Here is a 20,613-nt window from a genome sequence, read left to right on the forward strand (position 1 = left end):
GAGTGTGAGTTAACAACGGTGACAGGTCGATTGCCGGATAGCTGCGGCTGTTCTGGAATTGTGCGTTTACTTAAAGTCAATAGACGGCAACTCACGAAGATTGAAGTCGGCTATGGATGATGCACAGAGGAGTTCGGCCGAGGCAGCGATGTTGGGGTCATGACTCTAGTAGGTCCCAGACTCTCCCAGTCTCCCGAGCTGCCGGGGCAAGGGTGTGTCGCGGTGGGCTGGGATGTTCTCTGCGCAGGCAGTGACAGTGACAGTCAAGCCCTTTTGGTTGCAGTCGCGGATGGACAGGAAGCTTGTCCCTACAACCCTGCAAGCCCTGCAAGCCCCGGTTACGGCTCGGACAGAGCTAGACCAGGATAAAAACAAGTCGGCTGCGGGAGGGTGGTGATTCATAGGCAGGTCTAGAAACCATCAACCAGAAACAGCCGCGTGCCAGCGTACGGATCTAGATGCCACAAAGACGGCGTTGCGGCAAGCTTGGTCGGGGACACCCAGGGCCGACGCGGAAGGAGGATCGGAAACGACAGAAGACGGCTGCGGCCCTGACCTGAGCAAGGAAAATGCTGTCGTGGGCTAGGCTACGACTAATACAGTGCCATCCGATGACTGGGCATGGCGATGGCAGAACGCGGGTTGTTGAATTAGGAGGGTTTTTCGTCTTCTGCCCAACAGTCACAGTCAAGTTCGATGGGGCTAGACGTGATGTAGTCGTAGGTGTATGGCAGTGGTGCGGGTTCACGACAAGCCATGCATCCTCGCAGATAGAGGGAGCGCGAGAGAGCGTCGGCAGAGGTCATGCAAGTTACAACTGTGTCTCAGGGCATCAAGCTGCGTCTTGAACCCTTCACGAACCCAGGGGTCAGGTACCGAGAACCAGAGCCGGGTACAGACTGCGGGGAGTCAGCTGACTAAGAAGCATAAGAGTGATTGCTTCTATTAGGTACCTGTTTAGTCTACCTAGGTACTAACCTACCTAAGGCTAGTAGTAGGTAGGTAGGTAGGTAACTTATGTATCAGGCTCCTTAGCACCCAGGTAGGTACTGTGTGCTCGTTTTTGGGGGGGTCGCTTATCGGACGGCGACTAGCGATAGCTGTGCTGTCGACATGGCCATATGAGCAGAACACCAACCAATTTAGCATCGTCTTGCATATCTTCGTATACTTACACGGGGCTTTACGAGAAGCCCGACTCGCAAGACGTGCGTAACCCTGGCTCCGACACTCGCGCCTCAGCTTTTAGCCCACCTCTTTTAATCAAACCCTGACATCCAATACATCACATTGGCCAAGAAACCGTGTCCTCGCTCCTTTCCCTCTGTACCGCATTTTTTTCAAATCAAAAGGCCCCAGCCTAGCCTCATTGGAATCCATACAGATTCAAAAAGTCCCAGCCAAGATTCGTTGGAAGGGAACTTCTACAGCTGACTGGTGAGTTGTAACTATTTATTGGGTTCTGATTGGTTCTGGTTTCGGCCGACACCAGAACCAACCCATGTCGAGTGGGACGTTCATGGGGTCCTTTGTGTTTCTATCCACATGGAGACTTGACCTTGTTCATTGTATTGAGTACTGGGCATGATACTTGTACCATATTTTTCCGACTGTGTCACTATCATTGTGTACTTGTGCGATCTTGAGAGACCGCATTGAATAACGTACCTTAGGAGGTAGTTCATAGTGTCCTCAGGATGATGGATAAGTAGGTAGGAAAGATATGTATCATATGAATATATTTGTCTATGTAGTGTGGATATGTACCCTTCGCGAACGAGAAAAGCGATACTGGCCTAAGCATCATATGAGGCAATGCAGCTTAGCGAGCGTGCCTACCCAATAAGGTAGGTAGGCACTTCTTCCCCGTCCTTCTCCTCCTTCCTCCTCCTCTACTATAGTTCTCTCCTATGGAATGCGACAACAAACATCCCTGATATAGGTAGGTAACCCACGCTGCTGCTCGACTAGTGTACATACACGAAACGAAACAAAACAGACGGACACTACCGGGACTCACTTTAGTTCCCACTCCTCTCTCACTCCTTGTCCGACGTCTCCTTCCTACTTGGGCCGTAGCACGCCCGCCAGTGGAAGGTTGTCTTCTTCACCACCAACGTAACGCAACGCAAGACAACACATCCCAGTTCGCACTCGTCACCCCAGAGCACACAAGAAAACGCGACAAGGTTCGAGTCACCGTCGGCAACTCACCCGGGACCGGCCAGCCCAGAAGAGAGTACGCCCGACCAGTCTGCCGCATAACCGCCAGGATACTGGATCCCTGGATGGGGCCCTACAGGACAACATGGCTTCTTTCATCCCTCTCATCAACGACCTCCTACCCATGATCATTCCTTCCTCGGTGTCTGTCACCAAAGCGAGCGCCCTCCGCCCTTCTGATGTGACGCTCCAACCCGGTTCTGCCAACGAGGCAGATGCCGTTGTTAGCAAAAGCGATAAGCTCTGCGCATCGGGTAAGTCAATGCCGCTTCTATGACACCGTCTCCTCGACCTCTGCGTAACCTGCTCTCGAATCATGCATCAACCATCTCCGAGGGGATTCCGTTCTGGCGGGTGTTTATTGCTACTGCCTCCGATTGCCCCCTTACACACTCTTCATCGTGCTCTTCGTGGCTAACAAGACCAGTCCTCACTCTTAATGCACATGCGACATCGGCCATCCGTCATCACGGCGAACAAGGTCAGGATCCCTCTACCAAGTCAATTTCTGACCGCGCAACAGCGGTGATGGGTCTCTAATGTTTGCCAAGATACCATCATTTACATGGCTTCCGGAGCTGGTCTTTTGCTTGTCAGCCCTGGAGCAGGGCAAACCGTCAAGCGGCATGAGATGTCCGCTGGCGATTTTGCTTTTATCCCGTCATGGACAGAGCATCAGATGCTCAATGAGTCGGACGATGATGCCGTGTGGGTCATCACCCGCAGCGGTTCACAGCCTGTCAAGGTGGGCTTGACGGATTGGGGAGGTGATGAAGCCAAGTAACCATACCGCCGTCATTCGTTTGTGGCATGATTGGCAACTAATGGTGAACGACTGGTCGACCCGAGGAATCCCAACTCTCTGGCGAAGAAACACAATTCAAGACTGAGATGTCACGTCATCGTGGTATTTTCGGCTCCTGCGATGGATGACTAGGCGTGTGCCGATGCTCTACTGATGCTATAGTATACGCCAAAGCCTATTCCGTCGGAGAATCACCTCTTATGGCGGCCACGATCGGCGCTCTAGTCCGCGGGGAGTCGAAAACCTGCGCGTGATCCTTGTTCGGGAACCAGAGAGTGTTGATGCCGAGCTCGGCCGAGCGGTGTTGTTCATAATCCCCACCTGGCGTGAGTCCAGCCTTCACACCAGCAACGTTACTCTGGCCACGCTCGTTCAGCAGCCATGCGGGATGGTTCGCCCGGTCACTCCCGGCCAGATACCTGGCCACAGCATGGGTGTCAACTATCAGGTCCAGCTCCGATAAACAAACAGTTACTTGTCTTGCTTCCTTCCGTTCATCGCGCACATGCCCCAGTTCTCCTACCAGCTCGCTTGCCCAGATGGCATTCTCTCTCCAAAAGAAATATCTACCAAGGCAATGGGCAACTCCAGGATCCGTGCTAGCGAAATACCACAGTTGCCATTCGTTGGCGGTCGTTGGTCGACGGCGCGTGAAGTTATAAGCGACATCGGGCAGATGGAGCAGTATGCTTACGGGGTCAATGAGCACCGCTCGCTGAATCCTCGCTTGTAATTCGGGACTTTTCATAGCGTGTGTCGACAATATGGAACCGTACGAGTGAGATACGAGGGCAAATTTGTCCCACATGTGATGGTCCAGTATCTTCTTGAATTGATCAAGGAACACCTCCTTGCCAAGCGGTGGCTCCGTTAGCCGAAAGCAAACAGGCAGGATCTCAGGGACAACGACCCCGGTCTGACCTTTGCCCTTTGTGCCAACGATCTCGGCAAGGAAGTGAATGTACGGCCACAAGCCAATGCCGATACCGTGGAGAAAGACGACAGGCAGCCCCTCGGAACGGTGAGGACGGTACCAATAGCTCAAATTTCCGGCCGAGGTGCGGCGACTAGCAAAGATCTGCTGCAGCCGTGGTGGGAAGACGGCCTTTTCTCGTGGCTGGGCGTAGTACTCGAAGCCGTTGAGAAGGAGAAGGACGTGAGTAGCGTGGTCCAGGAGGGCCATGGTCGCGTACCACCAAACGGTGCGGAAAGCCGGCTCGACGGAGTCGATGGTGAGCCGCAAGCACTTTGCTTGGCCCCGGCCCGGCTCGAACGCTCTGCCCAAGCCTTTTTCGGTATAGGAGATGTATTCGTCCACCTCAACGTCGTAGTCGTCAGCGGAACTTGCCCCGCCGGTGCTTCCATCTTCAACGTCAAAGAAAGCCCAAAGAAGGAACTCGCGCATGTTGTCGCGGCGAATTTCAGACGTCTCGGAACCCAAAAACCACATGCGAAGGTAGTCCTCGTAGTTTGGGACTGTGGCCATGCATCTTTCAAACAGAGCTCGGCGCTCAATCGGCGACGATGGTGGCGGGTGTTTGGCAGGCTCTTTGAGGCGTCGGGTGTAAGGCAACCAGATGAACAAGACGTACAGCAACTCTATCAGCATCATGCCGAATATGACTTGTGCGGTTGTCTTCCATCGCGCTGGAGACTGGCTGTGGTTCATGCCAAGGTAGCAAGCCGTGAGGATCGATACGTAGGGGATGAGTGGGTATCGCATAAGTATGATCCAGGTGCGAATGAACACCCACTCATGAAAAGTGCGGCCCAGCATTTCGAGACGGTGCTGGGAGACGGGTGGAGTGTTGTCAGGAGGAATTCAGAGAGAGGAAGCAATGCGCCCGGGCGAGAGAGCTGCAGCAATAAGTGACAATTCAGACAAGTAGCGAGTCTGTAGATTCCATGGCGCACGAAGGACGAGAACAGACGATCGCGAACCCCTCTCCCTCGATGACTCTTATGGGTGCAGAGTTTGCGTGAAAGAAGTGCTCGTCGTGGGTGTTGGTGGACTTGGTGTCATGTGTTTTGTTGAGATCGTCCGCATCACAAGCGAGGTACAGCAAAGGTACATAACCAGAGAGGGAACGGCATGGATCGGATGACGAAACTCACGCCAAACGCCGAACCCGCTCCCGCCACAGCCGCCGCCCTCGCCACAGCCGCCCTCTCTGCTTAACTGGCTGTTTTCCTGCCTCCTTGCTTCCCTTCAAAGACAGACTGCAGTAGTGTAGGCTTATGATGCACAAGTCATTGCATGTACCCTGAAGATGTCTCGAAAAGTTTTTGGTGGGACAAGGCAGCACCCAGGCATGTAGGATTGCTCGTTGCAGCCGCCACGGCCCGGGGTCAGTTCCGGTCCGATTCATTGGACGCATCATTTGGCCGTAATTTGAACGTACCAGAAACAACCTAGGCGTCATTGAGAACGGAGTTGTCTCCCGACGTTGAATCGACCCCCGTCTTCCCAACGCTTCAACGACCCCGATGCAGGCTTGCGTGGACCAAGATGCACAAACTAAATGCATGTCAAGTGGTCATACCTCGGCACTCAGGTGCAATGGGACAAACTGATGAATGGGATGGCATGGTGAGCCTTGTCTTCACATGCTCGCAACACATCCCCCCCTCCCCCTCCCCCTCACGTCTTCTCTGCTAATGTCGCGGACCAGGGATCCGGACGGTGACTCTCCCGGCCAGTTGATGGCTCATTGTCGTAATTTCTGGTTGGCTCCCCGTTATCAAGAACTTTTGGGCCACAATTGGTGAACAAGGATCCCTCCATTATCGACTACTTCTGACCCAGACCAAGCATGCTCTGTAATTCCTCCGGCGCTCCGTTCCCAACATTTGCCGTTTGCCCGTCTCCCTTGGCCACCCAATGCTGGCCCGCTCGCCTAGCCGCCAATCCACCCGGTGCTAAGAAAGCATGGGCGCCGTCCAGGACGCATAGTCCCCTACGTTGACGTTAACGGTGCTGCGCTCGAGTGGCGACGGCTTCGTCTTGTGGTCTATCAGGAAGTAGTTGATATATTGCGTCAACTCGGCGTTCTGCTCGCCTGGGAACTGACAGTGGTTATGTCCGCCGACCAGCGAGAATCCCATGTTCTGCGGCACCCCGAGAGCCTGGTAGATGAGCCGCCCGGCCTTCATGCAGCCCGTCATCGATACGGGCCCCAGCCAGTCAATGTCATTCTCGGGCACGTAGAGGCCCCGCGGCGCCACGAGCCCGGCCAACAGGTGATGGTCCTCTGGGATCTGGGAAGACTTGGTGGACCACGTGTTGAAATTGGGAGAGAACCAGACGTTCTCTTGGACGATCTGTCCTGAAGTCTGGATGTTCTTACCCTTGTTCTTCTCGCTGTCCGAGATGCGCCAGCAGGCGGCCCCCCCGGAACCCGACTCTTGCGGGATCGTCAGGGCAATCCTCTTGTCCAGGGCGCCGGCGACGAACGCGCCCTTTCCGTTCCTCGAGCAACCAGTCACGCCGAGCCTCTTGGCGTCGACGCCTGTCTGCGCGGCGCCGAGCTGCTCAAGGCCGTCGATGATCCTACCCACGCCCCAGGCCCACGCCGTCAGTGCGCCGGCGCTGTGCTGCCGGCCGAAAAGGTCGTAGAAGAGGCCCTGGCCTCTGCTGCCCTGGCCGTTCTGCGCGGCAAATGCGTCGTTGCCAAATGTTATTTGCGCGACGGTGCCAGGGACGGGTATACTGGCGCCGCCGATGCCGATGATGGCCGGGAACGGACCGTTACCGGAGGGCTTCTTGATGGCAGCGCTCATGCTGACGCTCGTGCTGCCAACCGTGACCTTCAAATTCAAGTTGCCGCCGGACAGGGAGGCCTCAACCCTATCCGGGGGCGGGGGGAAGTCTCCGAGCTCATACTGTTCCATGATGCTCTGTATCTCATTTGCGCGGCATATCCAGCCGTTCCTGGTACCGACCTTCGAGCCGTTGACGAAGGTAAAGGGGTCGGGCAGCTTGGCGTCGTTGATGGCAGGGGCAGTGGCCCCGGCCTTGCTGCAGTCGGTTTGCTGTGCGAAGATAGTCTCGGCGGGCAGTGCCAAAGCGACACCGACGAGAAGGAGAAATGCGATGCTGAAGGTCATGCTAACGTGACGAGGCTTCGACGAGTTGGCGAGTGTTGGAGAGAGGACGTTTGTGTAGGAGGAGTTAAATGAGACCAGCCTCAGTTGGCCGATTGGCTACGTGTTGGATGTTTCCCCTTTTGTATAATCGTATACTCACAGCTGCTAAGTAACTTTTTAGCAACGACGAATGATAACAGATACATGGCCTAGAGTCGCGGAAAGGACTGCTCAGCGGAGAGAAGGATGTACGCGTAAGCCTATATACTTGGGATGGCTTCAACCCGGTAGAGATTTGTGATTTGGATAATTGAGTATAACTTAGACAGCGTTCTTGGTTTAGCCGGCAATTCTAACGTGCAGGATTGGGCAAGTATGGAGCGGTTGTTTTGGGGTTGCATCAAGGCCAACAACTACCGTCATTTTACCCCGCTGGCTACAATAAACGGGCGTCTATAACATCCACAAGACAGCCAACCATCATCAGGCACAGCATGGATGGATGATGTACGCCTTTGGCTTCTGGTAGGTAGGTTGTCTAACGTGACATGAAGTGGTTGACAAGCGCTCGGCCGAGCACCCATCTACCGGGATCGGTGGGCAGCTGTTGACGGGAAGTTGGCGGTCGCCGAATGCAAAGGCCGGCGTGGGCGTCCCCCCCCCGATGGAGCCACTTTCTTCCCCAATCAATCGGGCCCTGATTGGTCAGATATTTTCAAGCCCATCCATCCGCAAGACACTCGGTTGATTGATTCTCTTCTCTTGCGTCCTTCACCTTGCGGCTCTCCTACCTTTACCCCCCATCAAGCTAGCTTTCAATCTTGGTCTTCAAGGACCAATTCTCTTGGGGCCGAAACTCCCTCCAATTGCGACACATTTCGATCATCCCGAAGCCGCATGGCCCAGTAGGAGAGGCTAACCAGCGATCATCTGCTGCTGCTGCTGTTGCCGCCGCCGCCGACGACGACGACGAACTTAAGCAAGAATCCCTCGGCTCGGCCGACATGAGCGCAGAGCAGAGCAATAACAATGCGGCCAGCTCCCAGTACACTCCTGCGCCCCTACCGACTCGATAACGTTTGTCGCCAATGCATCCGTCAAGCCACTAGCGCCCCGCAGCGCGGCCCCGTCCCGTTACTGCCCTTGATCCCCCGGCGCGACGCCTCGACGACGGCAGCCAAGGCCGCACCCGCCGTTCGCCTTGGTGCGAGCTACTTCCTGTCCAACAGCGTCCTCGAGCGGTCCAATGTCCGGCCTCGACCGCTGGGCAGCCGGAGCTCCTCGGCTTCCGCTGCTGCGCCCTCCTCGTCTTCCTCCACCGTGCGCTCCGAGCCGACGTCAACGCCCATCGACATGAACCACGAACTGCCACACCGTCGTCGCCAGGCTGCGAGACGTAAAGCCGCCGCCGAAGCCTCCTCCTCCTCCGCCGCTTCTCCTTCCACCCCCAACGTGCTTCCTTCTCAAGATGCCTCCTCCGCCCTTACGACCGTCGCCGCCCGGCAGCCCGCCCACTCCGCCCGCCGCATCTTCTCGACTCTTCTTTCCCTCTCGAAGCCCCGGCTCTCGGTGCTCGTGGTTCTCACGTCGATGGCGACGTACGCCTTATACCCCGTCCCCGGCTTCCTCTCGCCCGCCATCACCGAGTCCCCCTCGCTCAGCCCGTTGACGCTGCTCTTCCTGACCACCGGCACCGCCTTGTGCTCCGCCTCGGCCAACTCCCTCAACATGCTTTACGAGCCTGCGACCGACGCCAAGATGTCTCGCACACGGAACCGCCCCTTGGTCAGGGGGCTGCTCACCAAGCGGGCGGCCGTCCTCTTCGCCGTCGCGACGGCCGCGACCGGCGTGGGCGCGTTGTACTTCGGCGTCAACCCGACCGTCGCCTTCCTCGGAGGCGCAAACATCGTCATATACGCCGGCATGTACACCCCGATGAAGGCTTTCAGCGTCGCCAACACGTGGCTCGGTGCCGTGGTCGGCGGCATACCCCCCCTCATGGGCTGGGCCGCCGCCGCAGGCGAGACCGCTTCGGGCGACGGCTCCTGGCGCGAGCTGCTCCTGGCCAGCGACGGCAGCTCCATCGGCGGCTGGCTCATGGCCGGGCTGCTCTTTGCCTGGCAGTTCCCGCACTTCATGGCGCTGTCGTGGTCCATCAGGGAGGAGTACAAGGCGGCGGGGCTCCGGATGCTCGCCTGGACCAACCCGGCCCGCAACGCGCGCGTGGCGCTCCGTTACAGCATCGCCTTCATTCCCCTGTGCGTGGCGCTCTGCGCTGCGGGCGTGACGGAGTGGAGCTTCGCCGTGACGAGCTTGCCCGTCAACCTCTGGCTGACGCGGGAGGCCGTGCGGTTCTGGAAGTACGAGGGCCACAAGGGCTCGGCGAGGGGCCTATTCTGGGCCAGCGTCTGGCAGCTGCCTGTCGTCATGGTATTGGCGCTGCTCCAGAAGAAGGGCATGTGGGGCCGTGTGTGGGACAGCATCATGGGCGAAGATGACGACGAGTGGGAGGATGAACTAGATGAGATGCCCGTCGTTGTGCCAACATCGCGAGGTAGCTAAAAAGAAGAAGAAGAAAAAGACATTGGGCGCAGCAGATGTGTAGGATTTGTATGTATGATAGTGTGCCTCTTTTGTCTTGGGATACGATCGGTTCCCTCATTGTCGGCCTAGATTCTCGGGTTCCAAGACGTCGGCTTCACCCTCCAGTCTTATCCACAAGGACAGCAAGTAGGTAGGGGCATTTCAAATAGAAGATTGCGCATTGCCTTGGGGTTTCGTTTTTTTTTTTAAACGGTATAAAAGCGATACGTTTGCGATCTCTGGCTCCCATTTCTTTTCAACCTGGTCTGTGTCCTCTGGTATCTATAGATGATAATATACACACAAGTATCATGAACCTCCACTCCACGTGCCATTCCGATCATTCGTCATTAAACAGGAAAGCTCGGTATCCATGTACTGTCGCTGTGACCCGCAAAGAACAAAAACAAAAAGAAGAACGAAAAGAGAAGGGCAGTAGAATAAACACTTGAGGGAGTGTATCCGATTTCCCCGCCAGAAGGTCGATATGTGTCACACTCATCTTCTTTGGCCGAGGTGGAACCGCCTTGCCCCTCTATGGAACGCCTAAAACGCCTCCTTGAGCTGCCCAAAGGCAATGCCATACCCGATTGCAAAGAAAACGGAAAGAGAAAGAAAGGAGAGGTATGGGAAGATGAAGAAAACTTCCGATACCCCAGGTTAGCGCCAATGAAACGGCTCTTCGCTCATGCCATGCAGTCACATCTGCTGCGAGCTACCGCCGCCACCGCCGCCACCCGGCCGGTTGATAATAGCGTCGATCCCCATATCCACGCTGGGCAGTCTCTGGCCGTGGGGGTGGAGGTAGGGGCTGGGAGATTGTGACTGGCCGTGGCCGTATCCGCCGTTGACCGAGCCGTTCGAGGAGACGGAGCTCGTATACCCGTGGTGGGCACCGGTGTGACCGTAACCGTACTGGCCGGCGTGAAGGGGTTGCAGGTGATGGAGGGAGGCAACGTAGCCCGCTGCCGAGGCGCTGCTACCGCTGGCAGAGTGCCCGGAGGACACCGTCTCTGGACTACTGTAGGACGCGTCTAGCTCGTCAACTGGGGTAAGCCCGAGGCCGCTGATGCCGCTGTCATCGTCATACCCTGGTGGTAGTGGCTGCCCCGATTCGAGGCGCTCCCGCCTAGCCCCGGCACGAGACGCGCTTTGCAGGTTCTTGAGACCGTTCGACATGCACTGTTGCAAGTTTCTGTTAGCAAATGTCTTGTGTGTGAAGCGGCGGGCGAGGGGGCCCATCTTACCTTGGCCTCGACGACATTCCACTTCTCACCGGTACGGGCCGCAAGGCCCGACCAGATCTCCTTTCTCATGCTCATGTACTCCTTGGCCAGACGTTCGAGCTTGCGATTATCCCAGTCGTCGGCCCCTTTGCGTTCCATCAGACGCTCATGGCGCTTCCTGCAGGCGTTGGGAGTCTTGTTGGGGAAGTAGGACATTTGTATCTGGCCCCAGTTAAGGCCTTGGGCGCGAGCAGCGAGCAGCTGCTGGTCATCCTGAGGAGTCCAGGCCCCCGAGGAGGCTCGGTGCTGCATTGGGGGTACGGAGACGGGGGGTGCAGACACCGGGGCGTAACTTTCGTACGTTGGCTGTGGCTGCTGCTGTTGCTGCTGCATTGGGGCAGACGAGGAGGGCATGGTGTAGTAGGCCGATTGCGGCATGGTCATGCGTTGGTTGTACATGGCGATGGGGTTTGCGGCGGGGGCAAGAGAAACGGGCATCGGATGGCCGTAGTGGTTGTGGCTCGAACTAGATGCCCGCGTATGTTTGGGCATGATGACTCTAGAGACGGTATACCGAAGAAAAATAGGCCTGACGGAGGGAAAGAGTGCAGATTACTGATTAGACTGCTGGAAAGAGGACCTGTAGCGAGCGTCTCGAGCCGATGTTGTTATTGTCTGTGCCTCGCCTGGAGGTTTCTTTTCAAGAAAGGGTTGACGTGTGGTGGTGGTGGTGGTGGTGGTGGTGGTGGTGGTGGTGGTGGCACGATCAAGTAGAGGGAGCGAGGGAAGATGAGATAGTCTGAAGAAATCTATGAGATCCGGTTTAGGAAATACGACGACTACGACTGGACAAGAAAAAGAATGAAAAAGAGACGGAAAGAGGAAAAAAAAAGAAAAAAGAAAATGGTTATGGGATAGGGGAGGAGTGTCTTGACAAGCGGATACAAGGTCGAGAGCAGGTCGAGAAGCCGGAGATGGGGCCCGACTTTAAACAATGTTGCGGCCAGTTGGGAAGACAAAGAGACGCAGAAGCGCGGTTACGAGGAGGCCAGGGTCAGGAAAATGTGAAACAAGGTAGCTTGGCTGAACAAGACTAAAAGACTTGCTAGAGGTGCCATGAAACCCGTCTCGTGTGTCCAAAGGGAGAGGAAGAGAGTGGCAGGGCTACAGACATTGGCTAGACATCTCATCGGGATGAGCGTCTGTCTGAAGTCGGGCGCGTAGAACTGGCCGGGTCTAGAGGGCGGCTACGATGCCCTCGGCATGATCGGACGGGTCGATGTGGTCCCGAAGAAGAGACTCCAGGGCCCAAACAGGAAGGGTATGGGGCCGGGAGGCGGGTCTGAGTTGTGGGTATGAGTTGGCGCCAGCCTTGCCGCGCTTGCGTTGTTCCAGTTCGGTAGTATTAGGGCTGGATCATGGCACAGCAGGCATGGAGTCGGACGAGCGAGTCCCCGGGCAAAGGCAGCAAAGGAGATGGCAGACTGTTGGGAGGAAGACGAGACCCCCACGATGGCGGCGGGCGAGCCAATGAGGCACAGATATGGAAATGAGAAAGGACAGCTGCATGGCATGAGAGTCAAGCAGAGGCGGCTGGCGAGCGCGCGGTAGATGGGCTAGGCGAAGGGGCAATTTGGTAGGGTCAAGAGCGGGAGACCTGTGGTCTGCGGTACGGTGCGGGAGTGGATATTGAGCAGCAACGGAAAGCTTCGTCCGGGGATGATCTGCATCCCGATCGGCGAAGAGAGAGAGAGAGAGAGAGAGACGCGCAGCGAAGCGAAGAGAGGAGTGGTGGGCTCTCAGTTCATCCGGGTGGGCACCGTGATTGACTGACAGGGAACAGGGGGAAATTGCATCGATTAGACGGGTATGACATGTTGAGAGAGAAGGATGGTGGTGGACATGGACAACCGGGCAAGATGGAAATTGAAGGTCGGTTTACTCGGTAGGTAGGTGGATTTAGACGCGCGCCTGGAAGACCGAGTGGGGCCGTGGATGGCCAGTGGATCTCGGGGTGACGATGGCCGGGCCTCTCAGTGGCCAGGGCTGAAAATAGACCACCTAGCTCGCATTCTACACAGGTATGTACCCACCCGTAGTACCTACTGTAGTTAGCGCTTTCAGCGTCGTCAAGGCCCACAGCGGGCCGGTCGGTGCTCCTCCACTCCACAAGAGAAGAGCCGGGCCGCCTGGGTTCTGCAGCCTCACCCTGTTACACCTACCTACCCACTGGTAGGTTCCTCCTGCCCAGGTAGCTAGATAGATGGATAAATACCTTGGGTAGCTACGTAGGCGTCTTTGAACAAGCGAGCAAGTGTCTACACAAATAGGAATTTTAGACATCCCAACCTATCTACCAAACTAGGTACCTACCTACCTATATACAGTACAGGTACCCCACTAAGGTGATGCGTGCGTGCGCTTGTTGTGTCCAGAACCAACGCACGGCAGGGACCAGCCCAACGGCCCTTTAGGCGGAGAGAAGCAAGACCCATAGCCGGGCGCTTGTTTTCAAGACGGTCACCTCGAACTCGGAAATGGATGGAGAGATTCGCATCAATTATGCATTATTCTATGACTGCCGTTGCAAAAGCTAGGTGGCTGCGATCTAAACTACCTACCGAGTGCATTCAATCATCACAGCGTCAATGGCCGGTCAGTCAGCATACAACTACGATCGATGATGTACAAAGCAGATGAAATAAGGACATCAGACGGAGCAAGGGCTACCTAGCTTATCCGTAGAGGCAATAAGCAAGATTCAGAAGACTCCCTCCTGTGATTAGATTGGGAGGAGAGAGGGTCAGCAAATAGCAACGTGAACTGCGTCTCCAAATGCCACATGGAGGCTTAGCACAGGAGCATACTTTCAGGGTCCTGTTCCCCTCAAACCTGTCATTAGGCACACCTCCTGGGATACAAGCCTTTGAAGTTGGACGAAGAACGACTTCATCACTGCTGCGGCATGATTGCGAGACGCGAGAACGGTGGTGGCGGTTAGAGTAGTGCAGTGAGTCTGTCTGGTTCTTATTTTTTAGCCACGCACCGTAGCATCTACATACAGGCAGGTCATGGCCCTGGGATAGATGTAGGTAGGTACCTAGGTAAGGTACCTAGGTAAGCAGCTGACTGGATTGACCCGATAAGAAACTGACGGCTTTCCGTGCAGAACTTTGCCTCCCCAAAGTGCCTCCTTTGGCTTTTAGTCTCTCTCTCTTCTTTTTTTTTTTTTTTTTTTTTTTTCATTTTCATTTTCATTTTTATATATTTTACCCTCACTGATTGGCAGCGCAACCATCTGTCCTTGGTTGCTCCATGCATCCTTTACCTGCTGCCGCGGCATAGACGGCCATTTCCCCCGAGGCCAAAGTACCTTGTACCTCAAACACCACTCACTCACTGGTGAGTTTCTACTACATGATCTAGGTACTAACCTACCCGGTCACGAGTGACGACTACCTTGCCTTATATTCTGCATTGTGAGTCGATACAATACCGTAGACACTGGGATAATTCGTCTTTGGCTAATGTATGGGCTAACGAGAAGAGGTATGGCGGCCGCTGAATAAGGGCTGGCGTGCTGGCAGAAACAGGGATCTGGAGGTGGCAAAAGCAGGGGTTAGTCATGTACGTCAGTATGAACTTAAGGCGTAAGAACAGTAAAAAAAGGGTAAGTGGACTAGTGGGTGAATTGACCGCCTTCCATGATAGGCTTAGTCAATGGACGGCCGCCATACCTCTTCTCGTTAGCCCATACATTAGCCAGAGACGAATTACCCCAGTGTCCACGGTAGGCAGGTAGGCTATCTGAGCCCCGCCGTTTGGCTAATTGAACTTTACATTGACTAGGTTAGCCACGTCTCGGTACCTACTCCTAATTGGTGACCCTAGACACAAGCCGCACTTCCCGGGCACCAACAATCTAGTACCAGTTATGTGACAGCAGTAGCGGCATTGCGGTCAGTCTTGAGTTGCGACCGCGCCGTCGCAAGGCTGCAAACCTCCACCATCACTGTTCCACACAGCCGTACGAGCATCTATCGCCAGCCGTCTTCAACATGGACACTGCGACGCCCAACATCACCCACGTTGAGTCACCCAGCCCCTGGGCTGCTTCAGGACACCTCAGATACATTGCGCTCATGCCCGAGTCCTTGGCAAGCTCTACCGCGGCTGTGGCTCTCATCGCGGGCTGGATTGCCTTGTGCGCCTTTCTCCGCTTCAGACGCATCACCAACCTGCGCAGCCAAATGGGCTTCACCGATCGTCGGTCCCTGGCGCGCATGACCAACGACCAGGCCCATCTCATCCTCAAGAACATCATAGATTTAGAGTTCCCCAAAATGTACATACTGTCTCTCCAGTTTGCCATCTTCAAGGTACGTCCCTCCACTTGCCCCCGAGTCGCAGAAGGGATGGCACGTCCACTGACTCTGATACTCAAGACTTATGGCTTCGAGTCCATGTCAAGACTCATCGTCGCGACCAAGAACTTGGCCGATCCCGCCAACGCCAAGAAGAGGTGAGATGCTTGCACTTGGTCACATAATGCCAGCCCTTTCCTCCACGCTTACATCCTGCTTCCAATCACTGATCCAGAGGCTAACATGCTCCTTCAGATATGAAGATACCACTATTCTCTTTGGAGAGTAAGTCGCACTCACTCCCTTTGCATCGTTCCCCACCCAACTTACAACAGCCTCCTCCCCCCTCCCCCCCAGATTCTCCCTGAACCCTCCCACCTCAGACCGCGCCCTCAAGGCCATATCGCGTATGAACTACCTCCACAGCCGATACGTAGCCGCCGGCCAGATCTCCAACGCAGACTTCCTCTACACCCTGTCCGTCTGCATCACCGAGCCCATCCGCTTCATGCGTCTATATGAGTGGAGAGCTCTGACCGATATGGAGGTCTGCGCAATCGGCACCCACTGGAAGTCCATTGGCGACGCCATGGGCATACAGTACAAGGGCTTCCTCAGCCAGGAGTCGTGGGCCGACGGTATCGAGTTCGTTGACGACATCACTCCCTGGGCCGCCCGATACGAGGTCGACGCCATGAAACCCTCCAAGCTTAACTTCCAGGCCAGCTCCCAGTTGGTTGAAATGATGCTCTTCCACGTCCCGAATTTTGCCCAGCCGTTTGCTCGGGAGGTACTCTACGTTCTCATGGGAGACCGCGTTCGCGCCGCTTTCTGGTATGTTTGCGGAGAAACCGTTGCGGTACCCCCCCGCCCCCCCGGTGCTGGCCAAGAAGCTAATCAGACGGCACAACCACACACAGCTTCCCCGAGCCCGGCATCGTCGCAGCCCTCGCCGCCTACGCAGCCCTCGTCACCCGTCGCTTCATCGTCCGCCGTCTCATGCTCCCACGCCTTACCCCCCTCGTCTACTTCTCGAGCCCAGACCCAAACACGGGTCGCATCCTGCATCACGACTACCTCGTCCACCCGTACTACAACCCCGCCACTTTCTGGAACCGCTGGGGCCCTATCGGCCTGGTGACCCGGCTCCTAGGAGGGACGGTCCCTGGCCCCGACAAGATGATGCCGCAGGGCTTCTTGTTCGAGGACATCGGCCCCCAGGAGAAAATGGGCAAGGGCTCTGCCGAGATGGCGCAGGGTGTTGAGGCGCTGAAGGGCCGGGGCCGTGATGCCTGCCCTTTCTTTTGACTGTCGAGGACCCTGGAATCAACGGAGCTGGGCCTTTTTTTCTTTTTCTTTTTTTACTTTTCTGGTGGCCATGAAGGATGAGGGTCTCGCAGGTTGCCAACAGGATCATCATTACAAGCGTGCACAGTGCGCGAGCCACCCGAGGAGGATGATTGGGTTTGGTCGGACCACTCGAGGCGAAGAAAGATACATTTAGTGTTATTGTATCTTGGTTTCTTCAAATCATGAAATCCAACTCTCGATCCATCTTCCCCCCCGGGCACGCTGACGCAAACACATACGCTCGTTGACCGAGACCTGTTTCCTTGTGCGTCACGTTACAAGCTGTCCATCGCACCTCAACACACACCGCCATCGCTCGTCTAAGCTTGCGTTGGCCCAAGGGGATAGATATGCTGCATTCGGCCATGCTTTCATAAATTCATTACCTCCGCCCGCGCCCCGGGCTTTGTCTCTCATCTACAATCACACCCTATTAACAAGTCTGGCGAAGTTTGCTCATGAGCCGGCGATCCCAAGCCCCACTCGGCCTTGTCCACCACTGTAGGAACCCATGCCGCTGCCCGAGTTCGTCCCGGTGCGCTCACGCATTCTCCTGCCTTCCATGAGACCCCGCAACCCTCTCTTTTGCAGGCCAATCACGGAGCTGAGCTCACCGCCCCAGATTTCTCGCATGCCCCCACGCTCCGAGTCGCCGATTTCTGAACTCCATTCAGATCCGCTGACGCTCGTTGTGGCGCTCAGTTCGTCGCTGGAAGGCCGACCCGAAGACATGGAGGTATTGATGCGTAGTGCGGCTTTGCGGGATGAGAGGCCTTGCAGGTCTGCAATGCTCCCGCCATTCTGAGACCCATCCGAGAGGAACACGGGTGAGCCCATAGCGTCCAGGGGTACGAAGTAGTTGGGGTTCAGAGAGCCGTCGATGCCACGGCCGCCGCCAGCAGCCATTGCAGTTGCGTTGAACACGGCGGCTGCATTTCTCGAGTCCAAAAGAGCGTGCAGGCGCTCGACCACCGCTTCGAGGAGGCCGTCAACCCGATATGGCCTGGCGATTTGGAGCAGCGAGCACAAGATAGGGGCCGTGCACAGGGGCGATGACGGGGGCGGCAGCGAGGACGTATAGAGGAAATGAAGAAGCGCCTGTACGGTGAGGTAGGTGTGCGGGAGGTACAGGCAGCGAGGTCGCGAGTTGGGAGGCAGAGACCTTGGTGTCGGGGCCGAGTTGACGGTGCTTGCGTCGACGCCGCCACCGGAGCCTGGGATCGAGAAAGAGGCTGCCGAAGCACTGGTCGGAGCCGTAGTCGGGGTTTTGGACGGCGAGCCGGACGACAGGGCGGCGCTCGTCATGGAACCTGAGCTCTCTACGGTGTTGCGGGCTGGCGTGATGGTCAGAGTGGAATTTCTGACGGCATTGCTGACCCCGGAACCAGATCGCAACGTCATAGCGTCGCTGCCGTCTTGAGTCGCCGTTCCCTCCCGCAGCAGCTGAACAAAGTAAGGTCCCCATCGACGTGCCACCATCCGCGAATTGATAGGGATCCTCTCTCCATGCAAGCACAGAATATCCATGTCGCATATCTCCCGCAAGGCCAGCGCTTTCTCCCCCAACTCTTCAGCAGCCCTCAAGTGGGCGCGCCCTCCCGCCGTAGTTCCGGCCTTTCTAGCCAGACTAAGACCGGGCCCAGTGTACGGGCTACTGGCCGATACGAATCCAGACATCGGGCTCGTCTTTCTCGGGTTGTCGTAGAAACCAAAGGCTTCCAACTCGACCATGCAAACATTAGAAAAGTTGATACGCCGATGATTATAGTCGTCGACGAGACTTCGTTTCCTATTGCCGAGAATAACAAACGTGTTCCTGCGGTTCCACAGCACACCGCGATTCCAACTACCCTGGCTGAAAACAGCGCCTCCAGCGTCGATTCGCGACCAAGTCAGGTTCTTGAGGTCCAAAGCCCATAACGCGTACTCCTGCTTCGAGGAGGTGAGGTATGTGCCGCTCACCACAAAATACGTGTCAATGACGCCGCCATTGGGAAATCGCAATCCCGGGGGCGAGTAGGAGCCCGTCATGGGCTTCTCGGTGAGAGTGCCGTCTGATGACCTGATTTGTAGCTCGAGCTTGACATCCAGAAAATTGTAGTTGGAGTAGATGAGCATGGAGGACCCGGGTTCCCGGGCTTCCTGGCTGATCCCGCCCTCTCGCTGGAATCCGTTTACATTGGACTTGCCAATTCGCGCCGACACAGACGGGGGCAAAGGCGCTACCACGCTTCTGTAAGCACCGCAACTTTTGTCGAGAGGTTCGATCGCCGTCCATTTGAGGCTGCGTAGGTTGAAGACGCTAATCTGCTCGATGTAGTGGTTGGCGCCATCTTGGCCGCCGACCACTACCATCTCAGCACCGCCCGTGCCGTCAATGTTGATTCCTATCCTTCCCTCGTTCGGGTTGCCGGATGATGGATTATGTTGCAAGGCCGACAATGGTGCCTTGTGTGATGTAAAGGCGGCTGGCGAAGGCAGGATACAGGCGCAGTGGGCGTAGCGACCTTGAGGCGGATCCTGCGTAGGGATGAACGTCCACTTGCGGGATGGAATGTCGTATATGTAAATGTCCGACATGACCGTGACTTCGGGCTGTTGATCCGGACCGGCGGCGGACTGGTTCGGCGTTGGGGACATGCCTCCGTAGCACACCATCTTGGTGTCTCCCAGCGCACACATGGAGTGGAAATATCGAGGGGGTGGTATGTCGCCTGTAGTTTCGAGCTTTGACCAATGCCTGCGAATAAGATCCAGCTCGTACAGGTCGGAGGTCAGGGGAGCCGGGCGACTCCGTGACAGTATTCTCCCGCCAAAGACATATAGCTTGTCGCCCAGTATGGTGGTTGTGGCGCCAACGAGCGGGTGGGGCTCTCTACCAGTGGTCCGGTGGACATTGCACATAAGACCGGAAAGATGGGCCGAAGAGGAGGCGGTCGGCGTACCGACCGCCGAGGCAGGGGTCCTGTTTTGGCTGGAAGAAGGAGACGGTCCGGCAGACAAGGGACCGCCACTCCGCGGCGTCAAACTCGGGTTCTCTCTCATATCCTCATTCCCATCTTGTCTGGAAGAGCTTGCTAAGCTGCTCTGGCTGCTGGACATATCAGCGTTATATCCTGTCCCACCCCCGTACATCTGGGCTCGTTCTGTCGAGATGCTGGAATCCATCGTGTTGGTACGACTGTATGTATCATCGGCCGGGCCCTCGTCTATGGCCCCGAGGTTTCCAAGATTGTAGTGTGAGGTAGGAGGGGCGTCGAGCCCTGTGGGCGAGGGAATCAGTGGCGGTGGTTCGGGCAAGGGTTTGGCAAGACTACTCTGTAGACTCAAACTCCTCCCATGCTGAAGCGGCCGGTTCTTGGACGAGTTCGGGACGGGGGTAGGCGTCGAGGAAGGAGGCGGAGACGGGGTTGAGGTCAAGCTGGGGGAAACGCTGCGCAGACCCAGTCGAGAAAGAGACGGCTGTCTCGTGATCCTCGATTCGCCGTCTCTGCTCGGAGCAAATTTTTTGAAGCCACGATAAACACCCGAGAGGATGTCTGCGGTAGACTTTCCGGGAGGGGATCTATCTTGCTCGGGCTCCGAGTCGGAAAAGCGTGATAGATCGCTCTGTGCAGAAGACTGGTTCGAGGTTAGTCCCGGTCCAGACATTGCGACACAATCGGCCCCCGGGCTGTGGGCACAGCCTGAGGAACCTTGTGTTGCAAAGGCAGTCTTGACGACGACGACGACGACGACGGCGACGATGCAAAAAGAAAGTTGCTCAGAAGTCGAAAATGAGGGCTGCGAGGTTTTTCATGCAGGGCGGGATTTGTGAAGGGGTGTCGGCAACACAATGTGGGCTCGGGGGAAGGAGGGCTTTCTGCATAAACCGCTCAGGGTCCGGGTCGTCCAAGGATCGTGGGCGACGGTACCAAAAGCGAGCCAACGCGGAGAGCAAGGCTTTCGAGAGAAGACAAGAAGAGGTAGTGGTATA

The 20,613-nt window shown here is 56.3% G+C and overlaps 7 protein-coding genes across 7 annotated transcripts; 3 read left to right on the forward strand and 4 right to left on the reverse strand.

The window, feature by feature from the left end:
• Positions 1 to 2,308: 2,308 nt before the first annotated feature.
• LY79DRAFT_591602 (cupin domain-containing protein) lies at positions 2,309 to 3,007 on the forward strand (the record flags this gene model as incomplete). The annotated part of the gene is made up of 3 exons (XM_060561300.1): positions 2,309 to 2,477; positions 2,651 to 2,704; positions 2,775 to 3,007. The coding sequence occupies 3 exons, from the start codon at positions 2,309 to 2,311 to the stop codon at positions 3,005 to 3,007; spliced, it is 456 nt and encodes a 151-aa protein (XP_060412255.1).
• A 196-nt stretch (positions 3,008 to 3,203) lies between these two features.
• Positions 3,204 to 4,805, reverse strand: LY79DRAFT_519116 (uncharacterized protein; the record flags this gene model as incomplete). Its single annotated transcript, XM_060555102.1, has 1 exon — positions 3,204 to 4,805. One exon carries the CDS (start codon positions 4,803 to 4,805, stop codon positions 3,204 to 3,206), a length of 1,602 nt encoding a protein of 533 aa, XP_060412256.1.
• A 1,142-nt stretch (positions 4,806 to 5,947) lies between these two features.
• Positions 5,948 to 7,135, reverse strand: LY79DRAFT_519256 (carbohydrate esterase family 15 protein; the record flags this gene model as incomplete). Its single annotated transcript, XM_060555117.1, has 1 exon — positions 5,948 to 7,135. The coding sequence occupies one exon, from the start codon at positions 7,133 to 7,135 to the stop codon at positions 5,948 to 5,950; it is 1,188 nt and encodes a 395-aa protein (XP_060412257.1).
• A 1,008-nt stretch (positions 7,136 to 8,143) lies between these two features.
• Positions 8,144 to 9,676, forward strand: LY79DRAFT_591605 (protoheme IX farnesyltransferase; the record flags this gene model as incomplete). The annotated part of the gene is made up of 1 exon (XM_060561301.1): positions 8,144 to 9,676. One exon carries the CDS (start codon positions 8,144 to 8,146, stop codon positions 9,674 to 9,676), a length of 1,533 nt encoding a protein of 510 aa, XP_060412258.1.
• A 621-nt stretch (positions 9,677 to 10,297) lies between these two features.
• LY79DRAFT_273873 (myb family transcription factor) lies at positions 10,298 to 11,907 on the reverse strand. Its single transcript, XM_060552046.1, has 2 exons — positions 10,945 to 11,907; positions 10,298 to 10,879 (listed from the first exon to the last, which is right to left on the reverse strand). The coding sequence occupies exons 1-2, from the start codon at positions 11,473 to 11,475 to the stop codon at positions 10,397 to 10,399; spliced, it is 1,014 nt and encodes a 337-aa protein (XP_060412259.1). The 5' UTR covers positions 11,476 to 11,907; the 3' UTR covers positions 10,298 to 10,396.
• A 2,965-nt stretch (positions 11,908 to 14,872) lies between these two features.
• Positions 14,873 to 16,844, forward strand: LY79DRAFT_273977 (uncharacterized protein). Its single transcript, XM_060552047.1, has 5 exons — positions 14,873 to 15,302; positions 15,369 to 15,445; positions 15,543 to 15,572; positions 15,645 to 16,121; positions 16,208 to 16,844. Exons 1-5 carry the CDS (start codon positions 14,982 to 14,984, stop codon positions 16,593 to 16,595), a joined length of 1,293 nt encoding a protein of 430 aa, XP_060412260.1. The 5' UTR covers positions 14,873 to 14,981; the 3' UTR covers positions 16,596 to 16,844.
• Positions 16,845 to 17,093: 249 nt separating this feature from the next.
• Positions 17,094 to 20,288, reverse strand: LY79DRAFT_519153 (kelch domain-containing protein; the record flags this gene model as incomplete). Its single annotated transcript, XM_060555105.1, has 1 exon — positions 17,094 to 20,288. The coding sequence occupies one exon, from the start codon at positions 20,286 to 20,288 to the stop codon at positions 17,094 to 17,096; it is 3,195 nt and encodes a 1,064-aa protein (XP_060412261.1).
• Positions 20,289 to 20,613: the final 325 nt, after the last annotated feature.

This window comes from Colletotrichum navitas, assembly GCF_030913465.1.
Source record: "Colletotrichum navitas strain CBS 125086 chromosome Unknown LY79scaffold_46, whole genome shotgun sequence".
NCBI classification, from domain to species: domain Eukaryota; kingdom Fungi; phylum Ascomycota; class Sordariomycetes; order Glomerellales; family Glomerellaceae; genus Colletotrichum; species Colletotrichum navitas.